The following is an 11,298-nucleotide window of genomic DNA, read 5'->3' as shown; positions in this document are numbered from 1 at the left end:
TACTAATGAAATACTTTATGTAAGTCTATTCCTACGAAGCCAAAATTTGGCGCGAAAAACAAATTGGCGCGAAATAAATCACTGAAGCCACTCTGCTCTGCCTTAACGTTGTTTTCAGTAAATCAAGGCAAGAAATCCAGTAAATTTTAATCAAAATGGGCCAGTTGATGACATCGACCATAAAGACAATCTACAACACTTTGTATTCATGTAAGGAAAGTCTACCAAAGTCCGTTATGTTTAGTAAAATGAGCGAGAATGCAATGACGCCGACACGAGGCTCGTGTGGTGCAGCAGGTTATGATTTGTATGCTGCTTACGATGCTCAAATACCAGCCCAAGGAAAGGCTCTTGTAAAAACTGATATAGCTGTTGCACTACCTGAAGGATGGTATGGCCGTGTGGCACCAAGGTTCGTCTTCAAATTTCATGATTTTACAATATGACATGATTAGATGTCATATTTCAATACTAGATGTCATTACAAAAGGACTTTAGGTCGGATTATGATGTTCTTTACTCCTTAATGCGCTCATATTATATGCTATAATAGGTATGTGTGTTATAATATGTATATCATATGTATTATACGTTATAGTATGTATATACTACATGTCTGTAGATGTAGATTGTCCAGGTTGGTGCCATCTTAGAAGGACTGATGGTGTTGTATTGGTGATGAGTCTGATGACCAATGATTCAACCTCCTTTGCTGTGTCATCTTCAGAGTCCCTTCTCTTGAAGTGAGCAGTTGATACCAACATGAAACGTCCTCAGAATTTCACTAACCTTGACGATCTTCATGAACAAACCTGTAGCTTCAACATAATGTTATCGTGATTATGAAAGGTGTATTTAACTACTTCCACTGCCTTAATTTTTATTTGCTGTTGACTCAATCAGATATTATCCTTAGATCTGGTTTATCATGGAAACATCATCTTGATGTTGGTGCAGGTGTCATTGACTCTGATTATCGTGGTAATGTTGGTGTTATTCTGTTTAATCTGAGCCATTCAGATTATGAAGTGAAAGGAGGAGACAGGATAGCTCAGCTCATTATTCAAAGAATATGTACACCCGAACTAAAGGAGGTCAAGGTAGTTTTCAGATCATGACGTTATATGTTGAAGAAAAGTTACGTAGATTAAATATTATTTATTGTTTGTAGAATCTTGATCAGACCATTCGAGGAGATGGGGGTTATGGCTCTACAGGTCGAAACTAGTGTTATGAATGATCAAATTGATACTCTATGATTGTATATTGGCATGTTTAGAAGTAATTTACATAAATGTTCGAAAGCTTTTCAGTTTTGGCATAGATACCACCATAATCAATCATTACAAACAATCAGCTTTGACTGCATTTCATACAAAATTTATGGAATTTTACATATATATATAAAAATTTTATTTTTTTGTTATCATGTTAGGAAAATAAGTTTGAAAAGAACAGTTGTTTGATATTAACAGAAAAATGGAAATATAAGATGATGTTTTTTTCTTGGGTTATATTTATTTATAGAATGTCTGGATCTGGTCTTTAGATAATAACCCTGTTCACCCCCCCTGGCCTTATGATAATTACTCTGCTTGTCCCCTCCTGGTCATGATAATAACCCTGTTCATCTCCTCCTGGTCTTATGATAATTACTTTGCTTGTCCCCTCCTGGTCATATGATAATAACCCTGTTCGTTTCTTAGATTTTTTCCTAGATCCTCCTCTAACATTACCCATGTCCCTTCACTAACCTTGCCAAAACCATATCTCATACTCATGTCGATGTTTCTATCCTAGTCTTGTCCACCCACCACTTCTAACTGCCTCTACCGAGATTTCTGATCCTATTTACCCCCCACCTTCAAGTATTGCATGGCTACATACCACCTCTTCTTACTTATGTCTACCCAGATTCATGGTCTCCTTTCCCCTCAACCAATGGTGAAATATATTGAAGTTTGTTCGTTGATTTTTTGTTCCAGTCCTTCACAATGGTAAGTTTACAATATCTATAAATAGCTGTGGTGTATTTGGTCTAAGTGTGATTATTTTTGATGATTACAACGAGTTACGTTCAGTGTAAGATCAAGCTGTTTCAACGTAACGTTGCACGCAATGCGGTATCTTTGATTTCGTCCAATACTCGAGGCACGTTTGTTTTTTTTTGACCAAGGAATTTGCTATCAGTGATTTATATATTTTAATAAATTATGTCTAGTCTATAATATAAAACAAATTCCGAAGAAACAAGACATCTTGAGATTGCAAAATATGAATCAAAACAAGATGAGAAGTAAACTGTAAATGACAGAATGAGGATGACTTTGATATAAAGTCGAAAATTTACAGTTTACTTCTCGTCTTGTTTTGATTCATATTTTGCAATCTCAAGATGTCTTGTTTCTTCGGAATTTGTTTTATATTATACTTTTTTAAATTGTCGGCTGGTCATGGTTTATGTCTAGTCTATCGTCAGTCCAAATCGAAACAACCTTTTTTAAAAGAAAGTCGAATTTCAAAGGAAAATGTAGCTTGTTTTGTCTTATTATCAATTATTGCCATAAGTCGTTTACTGAACGAGACATTAAAAAAACACAAATGCTTTCTTTTCAACGGAAGCTGCTGAGACAATCACCGATATGTATTTCCTGTACATTTTAAAAGACAGGGAAAAGGGGTTGTAGAATTAAATTACAAATACTTGTCACATGTTCAATGTTTTCAATGAGAAAGTGGCAGCGATAGTTAGACAGGACATTCTACTATAAAAAGCTCGAATATTTGACGGCAAAATAGCCATTCACAGGATGACATGATTTATGTTGTGTAGTAAAATAATAATATATATCGTTAACGACATTAGCATATTTCCCGCTGTGGGTCAACAGCAGTCAACTATTGAATTGGCCGCCAACTTGACGCTTGATTATTGAACCAAAATAGATATACTGAAAGTTCGAGATGTTAAGAAAATATTGCAAAATTACTTGAATTTTCATTCATATTGCAATTTACTTTACGATTTTCATAGAATATTGTCACATTCAATGACGTATTTTTAACAGAAAGAAAATCCAAAAGCCTTGAAGAACGTGTTTACGACTTTTCGTATATGTAACTATGTATTTTATTTCGTGTTTTTACACGCGAGGACTGCCCGAAATTTACACCTCGGAATTTGTGATTAAAATGAAGATGGCCACAGTGGGCTGATTATATATTTCTATCGTTTTTGATAGGTATTGAAGACGTTACACTGATATTCTTATTGGATTTATCACAAGAATGAATTACTTGGCCATTGCTCTTCTGTACATCTCAAGTGTTCCAGTATTTGGTATGAAATACGTTCAATACATTGTTTTGCATTGTTAGTTCATAACTTGCCGCAAATTCGACGCAGAATTTTCAATTCATTTGCGGTATTTTTATTAGATTGCTCTATTACTGCAATTCGAAAATGATATTTTGTTTTCGAAAACAGCTAGGCTTCTTATAATGAACTGAAGAATTTATCTTTGAAGTTTTTGTGTTATTTACCGACTCTAAGTATGTTTGTTTTTGTTAAGTCCGCGCTTAATATTTCAGACTTAAATCTTCAAAGTTGTTCTTTAATTAAACTGGGATTACAATATGTACTTTTAGTTGCCATCAATCAAAAAGGAATAGCCGATATTTTATAATTATAGCGTAACATATTGCCGTACTCATCTCCACAAAGATTTTTTATATGGCGTTCATTCACTACGATAGTTTAAGTGAGCGTTCAATCAAAATAAGGCCATAGCGTTGTTTAATTATGAAATTTGACAGGTCTTCTTTGATGGTCCCGTATGGTTGAGATTTATGTATATGCTTTGAAAAACATTTCTGTAAAGATTGGAAAGATGAATTGCAATTCCATCTTTTCCTTTTCGAGCGATGAATGATCCCCTGGGGGGTAAAAACGATGCGTGATATTTGACAAGATGAATTGTAGGAGTAAGGCCGATTGATTCTTTTTGTAGGATGTGTGTTTTTTCATTAAGACCCGCAAAATGACATGTTTGACAATGTGTGGGGCTGTAAATATGTAAAACATCTGTGCGGAGACTGAAGTCTCGTCGGAAAGGAGCTTTATACATAATATCATAACTGTCAAAAGCAAAATGACTGATTTATAGCTGTTTTGTATGCAAACACTTATTTTGGCATGAAGTGTTTTTGATCCGTGGATTATGTTTTTGCTAGAGTGATTAGTACTAAACATTGCTGCCCAGATGTTTAGTTTTGTAAAGACAACCTTATTCTTTTGTATTTACATACCTCCATCTGTCAACATCTGCGTAATTCTAGTCTCGTTCATATTAACTTACTTTTATGTCATTAATTCATAGAGGGAGGCTGAAAAATAATACTTTATGTTTTGACAAGCAATACTGCATAAATATAACAAAACTGCCAGAATGGAAGGATGAATTGCCTTTTAAAATTATACTTATTGTCAATTTCTGTTCAAAGCATCACAGATATGTTGATTAGAGCTTATTGTATAAAATCAATCATTTGTGAAGTACTATTCTGTCCACTAAACTCAGTTCTAGACATGTTTTCTGTATATTAAATTAGAACAAACCATAGGTTTTTTCTTTGATATCTGGGTTAAAAATAATGAATCCTCATGAAGGAAATTATATAGCATAAATATATTCCACTTAAGCTGCTCAATGTGTTAATTTTTCATGGCCATCAAAATTGATGCTTCAGACTTATTCAATTATTCAATGCCAGATGAATGACTTAATAGCCAATTTGTTCATTGATTTTTTTCTATAGCAAAAAAGTTCATTCAATTTTTGGAAGAGCCATCAGATATTATTGTTGAAAGAAACAAACCTTCAGTATTGCATTGTAATATCACTGCCATAAATGCCCTTTACATTTCGTGGTTGAAAGATGGTGTACAACTGGACTTAACAAACAACACTCGCATAACTATACAGCCCGCTGGTTCTTTGCATTTCAATCCAGTTTTAAGGAAAAAGAACCTAATATCTGATGCTGGTGTTTATGAATGTGTCGGTGAAACTGTTGTTCATGGTAACTTGTTTAAAATAGTTAGTCAAAAAGCAAGACTTAGTATTGTTGGTAAGTTGATTTATGTTTAAGTGTATTCATGTCTAATTTAATTTATAATGAGTAACCAAAAGCCCATGAAATATGCTAAACTTCAGACACAGTGCAGTTCACACTTCACAGTAATAGCTAATTAAGTTGGGTTTTTTAAAAATTAAAGGCACAATAAAGAATGTAAGAAAATTTGAATATATCTTTTGACTTGTTGTGTTTATTTCAACTAATAATTTGTCTGGTGGGGGAAGCAACATAATGTTTCAAGTAAATCCAATTGATATAAATAAAGTTTTTATGAAAAATGACTCTTCTTAAGACAAGACATTCACAGACTAATATTGAGTAGTACATAAGGTTAGAATAAAAGTTGGCTAGTAGGCTGTATAAGCATTTGTACATTGGCTGTATCAAATTATTTGTGCTTACTTGAAGTATATATTTTTCATAATATGTTCTTTATACAGGAATGTCTAAATCATTTGCTGTGAATCCAAAAGATGTTACTGTAAATGAAGGGGAAACAGCAATGTTTCAATGTCAAGTGAAACGAAGCCGTCCAGATGCCAAGATCACATGGACGAAAGAAGGCAAAAATACTGATCTGACAATGAATTTTCGATTTGTGGTTTATCCATCTGGCACTTTAGAAATTCTTAGTGTGTTAAAAAGTGACGAAGGAAATTATATTTGTACAGCAAATAATGATGTAATGGGCAAGAGTCTCACAGCTAAGGCTGCATTGACCATCAATCAAGGTGTGTGTACTTTACTAGATAATTGTTTTTTTCCATGATAAATTGCTGTATTTTTTTAATTAGACATACTGTGAGACCCTGCTGAGCATTTTCTTCCAGCTGGAGTCTTATTGACTTAACTTTTTTAGAATCTCAAATTTTTGATTTTTACGTATATTTTTGCTCTCATCACAAGAGCATTGTTTAGTTGGTGTATAATTCTGTAGGTTTGCTGAAAAGCACAAGAAATACATTTATAGGAATGCAATGTTTCTGTGGTAGACATGTTTTTTAAACCTTTCATGTGTACTTGACCGTAGTTTTGTTTTTTTGTTACTTTTTTAGCCGCAACCATTCCAAAACCAAACAAGTTTTTGTTAAAACCGAGTGAGGTGACCGTTTTAAAAACCAAGAAGCCATTTTGGAGTGTATTGTATTTGGTTATCCTAAACCTATTGTTGAGTGGCATAAAGATGGTGTGAACATAGCTCTGTCTTCTACTGGAAACTATTCCCAGTTTGGAGCAAATAGTTTAAAGATATCATCTGCGCAAACTACTGATGCTGGGAAGTATGAATGTGTCATGGGTAATGAAAAAGCTGAAGCAACTTTGCATGTTATTGGTGAGCTTAGATTTATTTTTTAAGTATACTTATTAAATTGTTAAATAAATTATTGTGGCTTTTTTTAAGAATGATAGATAATAAAGTAAATGGTAGATAATAAATGATAGATAATAAAGTAAAGTATCATTTACAAACATGTAATGATAGATAATCTTAGATAGATCATTTTAATCCTTATAGATCCACCAAAGTTCCTCATCGTTCCTACAGATGTTGAGTCAAAAGAAGATTTAGATGTCACATTCTCTTGCAATGTGTCCGGTTTTCCAACTCCCAAAATCACATGGTTTCTGAACAATGATATTATTAATGGGAATGATGATTTTGAGCACATTGATGTTAAAGATGGCGGTATAGAAATCATGGATGCTTTAGAAAGTGATTCTGGTATTTATCAATGTGTAGCAAAGAATGATGGTGGCGAAATCAAAGCATTTGCTCAATTTAATGTGAAACGTAAGTTTTGTAAAAAATGTATTTCTGTTGTATTAAGCATATGCTATGTTGTGCTTTGATGAACAATTATATGGATAAGATGAATGACTATATGGATATTGTGAGGGATTGTATGGATAAGATGAATGACTATATGGATAATGTGAGTGATTGTATGGATAATATGGATAACTATATGGATAATGTGAGTGATTGTATGGATAAGATGAATGACTATACGGATAATGTGAGTGATTGTATGGACAAGATGAATGACTGCATGGATAATATGAGTGATTGTATGGATAAGATGACTGACTATATGGATAATGTGAGTGATTGTATGGATAAGATGAATGACTGCATGGATAATGTGAGTTATTGTATGGATAATATGAATGACTATATGGATAATATGAGTGATTGTATGGATAATATGAATGTATATGTTAATTCCTCAAGATTTGTTAATAATTTTAGTTTATTTGATTTGATGATGTCATTTGAAATATTCTAGGTCCCCCACCTTCAACCCCATCAACCACGAGGCCAAGAACAACATTAGCAACAACACTCCTTGTTACTACGAAGAAAAGAATTTTCTCTCCAGGTCCTCCGCAGAATGTCACAGCTGTTGCTATCAATTCAACATCCATTCGACTATCTTGGCAAAAACCTGCACAGCCTTATGGGGCGATTAAACAATATTTAATATTTACAAGAAAGTTTACTCAAGGTAAATGGATGAGAGGGAGGTGTTGGCAATTTTCAATGTTAACTCTACACTATTGTAGGTTATTCATTGAGAGGATTGGGGATGTGTGTATTGATTGGGAGGATTGTTGATTTGTGTATTGTTTGGGAATATTGGGGATGTGTGTATTGATTGGGAATATTGGGGATGTGTGTATTGTTTGGGAATATTGGGGATGTGTGTATTGATTGGAAGGATTGTTGATTTGTGTATTGTTTGGGAATATTGGGGATGTGTGTATTGATTGGAAGGATTGTTGATTTGTGTATTGTTTGGGAATATTGGGGATGTGTGTATTGATTGGGAGGATTGGGGATGTGTGGATTGATTGGTGTATTGTTTGGGAATATTGAGGATGTGTGTATTGATTGGGAGGATTGGTGATGTGTGTAATGATTGGTAGGGTTGGGGGTGTATTAATTGGGAGGATTGGGGATGTGGGTATTGATTGGAGGGGTGATAGGAAGGATTGGGTGTTTGTTCATTGGTGGGGAGGTTGATTGGAAAGAGTGTGTTGATTTATGCAATAGTAATTCGATGTAAATGATGACCGTTAATGAGATTGCCGTGAACGTTCATGAGAACGCATTATTCAACTTTGCTATTTTCACCATAATATTGTTCTGTCTACGTCTGTTTACAGATAAGAAACATTTTGTCATATTATTTAGGTAAATTTGGACACAATTCACAACACACTGTCAAAGACATGTTCCTCGTGATAACGGGACTTGAACCTGAAACGCTGTATCAGTTTATTGTCATTGCTAAAAATGAACATGATAAAAACGGTGAACTGAGCTCGCCTTTGGATGTATACACAAGAAAGAAAATTGTGCGTGAACTTACATCTGCCCCACGACGTGTCAAAGTGGAAGCAATCGGTTCAAAAGCCTTGAGAGTTTCATGGAGAGCTCCGTTGAATTTGTAAGTATTTTACCTGTCGATGTATGTAACCGAATATAAATGCAAGACTACCTTAGCCAAAATTTAAGCCAGCAACTCCATGAACTAGTTTCTAGTATTTCCTCCTATGGCTAAAAAAGTATACTCGAAGCAATGGCACGTTACACGCGTAAAGGTATTCCCCCCCCCAATAATATCATTCCAGTTACATGTATAGTTCAATGGTAGAACCAGTTTCACTTCCTTCACATTCTAGTAAAGATTGTTGTGCTCATTTACTGAATTAGTTCCAGAAGAATTCACTTGTGAAATTATCAATAAAAACAGATATTTTCTCCTAAATATTTGCACAGGATGTGGGCTGGCTTGCTTCACTAATGACTTAGCGGGATTTTACAATGTTATTGTGGGATGTCAAAACGGTTTTAACGTTAGTTTACTTTTGAGCAATAAGACTTGCTTGCAAGGCCTTAACCAATTTGGTCCCGCTGTGTAATTTTTTCTGTGTTCTCTCAGTAGCAAGACCAACACTTGCTTTTCCAGTTTTTTTGAACATTCATGAACAAGTTAGCTTCGCAGCTATTTTATTTTTTCTTTGCTCTGTCAAGGCATCTGTCAATAGTCAAGCCAATTCATTCAAATTCATTTTAATTTTTCTTTTTTCCAGTTCTGAAAAAATAAATAATTACTCAATCCGTTATCGAAGTGTTCGCGGGAACCATGCATGGCGATTAGAAACATCGGCGAGGCTTGATCTTGTTCTCTTGAAACTCGAACCTTACACGAAGTACGCAGTGACTGTTACTGCATATACAGATAGTGGGCCTGGGAAAAAGTCCGACGAGGTGTTTGGTATAACCAAAAGTGGAGGTATGTTTATAAATAATGTTGTCTGTGAACGTTGTAGTGGAAGGAGTTATATGTCTGTTTTATGTTTATATGTAGTTCCAAAGGGACCACCTGAACATGTTCAATTGACTTTAACCAAGAAATTACTTATTGGTTTCTGGAATCCTCCTGTCAATCCCAATGGAAATATTACTCATTATTTTGTTCAGTTAAAGAACTCAAGGTCTGGCCATGTTGCAAATTACACTGTCCATGTAAGTGTTTGCTTTTGATATGCGTTGTTTGAACGTCATCGGAGAGGGACTGGGGAGGTTAGGGGTGGGTGGGGACTGGGGAGGTTAGGGGTGGGTGGGGACTGAGGAGGTTAGGGGTGGGTGGGGACTTGGGAGGTTAGGGGTTGGGTGGAGACTAGGGAGGTGGTGGGGACTGAGGAGGTGGGGTGGGGACTGAGGAGGTGGGGGGGACTGAGGAGGTTAGGAGGTGGGTGGGGACTGGGGAGGTTAGGTGGGTGGGGACTGGGGAGGTTAGGGGGGGTGGGGACTGAGGAGGTGGAGTGGATTGATGAAACCTGAAAAAGTCCGACATTTACCAATCTATCATTTCAGAGAAAGTCCAAAGCCTTCAAGAATTTTGAACAATCTGTTACTTACAGCTTAAGAGTTGCTGCTTGTACGGAAGCTGGTCAAGGCGAGTTTAGTTCATGGATAAAGAAGGATACCCCTCGCATTCCCATCACAGGTACTCAACATTCCTTGCGGTCTTGCCCATCGCTGTTAAAGTGGTGTTGCTAAGATAGTTGATGTTTCATGAGAAACATAGAAAAATACACACGAGTTTTGGTTGTTGCTCTTTAGTAAAATACGTTAGCTAAGCAGCAATGGTTTCAGTATGTATTTTGTTTTACTTACATAACGTATTAATATTATTAGAGGATGAACGGCCTGGAAAACCGACAAACTTGCGTGTATTTGTTTTATTGGGAATGGTGAAAGTGACTTGGGAACCACCTAAAGAATATTATACTGTTGTACGACATTATGTGATAAGTTGGGGCAAAAGAACGCCTAATGAAGATGACGAAAAATTGCCAGCCAACCAAACTTGGCATCTTCTTAAAAATTTACGTAGGTATCATGAAAGTTTTGACACCTGTCTATCGATTTTATCGTTTCAAAATTTTTCTTGAGAAAATTTTTATTTTTGCCCTTTTTAGAACCTGCGACAATTTATATCATTCGTGTGACGGCTGTTAATAAAATGGTCCTGGCCTCGAAGTCATGGAAAAAGTGATAATTCCTCCTGACTCGCAAAGTTCGTAAAAAAGTTTGAACTATTGAAATGGCACAAATGCAAAAATGCAAGGAACACTTTCAAATTGTTCCTTTATCTTCGTCTGTTTTTTTTCCAGCTGTAAATTCGAGTATTAAACAGTTACGAGCTCTCGAAATCGGGAATAGAACAATGCGAATATCGTGGATGGACTCCAGTTACTATATCCGTCCAAATGTTGGCTATCATGTTAAATTCGAGCAAGAAAATGAATGGCGTTCTTTCAATGTAAGCGGAAGGATGTCGCTTGTGGTGAAAGATTTAAAACCAGGAAGAAGTTACACTTTCTACGTAAAGAAGGATGATGAAAAAATATATAATACAGTGTCCAATGTAACGAGTGAGGAAGGTAATTATTGTTGCACGTTTCCTAAACAGTGTTTTTTTGATAGTTTTAAAAATCTATTGCTTGGCAAAAGCTTCGCAAACTCACAAGGAATAGCACGACATTTTTCTTTGACTTTAAAGATGACCGTTGTTGAAGAAGTTTAAACTTTAGTCATTACAAATACAACTGACACAAACATTTCTTCTCCGGACTTCACAAACC

The 11,298-nt window shown here is 35.3% G+C and overlaps 2 protein-coding genes across 2 annotated transcripts; both read left to right on the top strand.

The window, feature by feature from the left end:
* Nucleotides 1–63: 63 nt before the first annotated feature.
* Nucleotides 64–1,514, top strand: LOC124450823 (deoxyuridine 5'-triphosphate nucleotidohydrolase-like). The gene is made up of 3 exons (XM_047001487.1): nucleotides 64–412; nucleotides 917–1,100; nucleotides 1,172–1,514. Exons 1-3 carry the CDS (start codon nucleotides 156–158, stop codon nucleotides 1,226–1,228), a joined length of 498 nt encoding a protein of 165 aa, XP_046857443.1. The 5' UTR covers nucleotides 64–155; the 3' UTR covers nucleotides 1,229–1,514.
* Nucleotides 1,515–3,158: 1,644 nt separating this feature from the next.
* Nucleotides 3,159–11,044, top strand: LOC124451878 (neogenin-like). Its single transcript, XM_047002471.1, is given in 14 exon segments — nucleotides 3,159–3,340; nucleotides 4,819–5,130; nucleotides 5,580–5,870; nucleotides 6,195–6,233; nucleotides 6,236–6,472; nucleotides 6,656–6,931; nucleotides 7,428–7,646; nucleotides 8,336–8,591; nucleotides 9,238–9,440; nucleotides 9,516–9,673; nucleotides 10,025–10,157; nucleotides 10,349–10,543; nucleotides 10,633–10,730; nucleotides 10,828–11,044. Coding segments are annotated over 13 exon segments (2,448 nt in total). The 5' UTR covers nucleotides 3,159–3,288; the 3' UTR covers nucleotides 10,710–10,730; nucleotides 10,828–11,044.
* Nucleotides 11,045–11,298: the final 254 nt, after the last annotated feature.

This window comes from Xenia sp. Carnegie-2017, unplaced genomic scaffold, assembly GCF_021976095.1.
Source record: "Xenia sp. Carnegie-2017 unplaced genomic scaffold, XeniaSp_v1 HiC_scaffold_24, whole genome shotgun sequence".
NCBI classification, from domain to species: domain Eukaryota; kingdom Metazoa; phylum Cnidaria; class Anthozoa; order Malacalcyonacea; family Xeniidae; genus Xenia; species Xenia sp. Carnegie-2017.
This window is presented reverse-complemented; position numbering and strand designations above follow the sequence as displayed.

Excerpts from the sequence above, each read along its gene's own strand:
- LOC124450823 (XM_047001487.1), top strand. The coding sequence starts at position 156 with ATGGGCCAGTTGATGACATCGACCATAAAGACAATCTACAACACTTTG. Across the intron at positions 413-916 it reads TATGGCCGTGTGGCACCAAG|ATCTGGTTTATCATGGAAAC; the intron begins GTTCGTCTTCAA and ends TATTATCCTTAG. Across the intron at positions 1,101-1,171 it reads CCGAACTAAAGGAGGTCAAG|AATCTTGATCAGACCATTCG; the intron begins GTAGTTTTCAGA and ends TATTGTTTGTAG.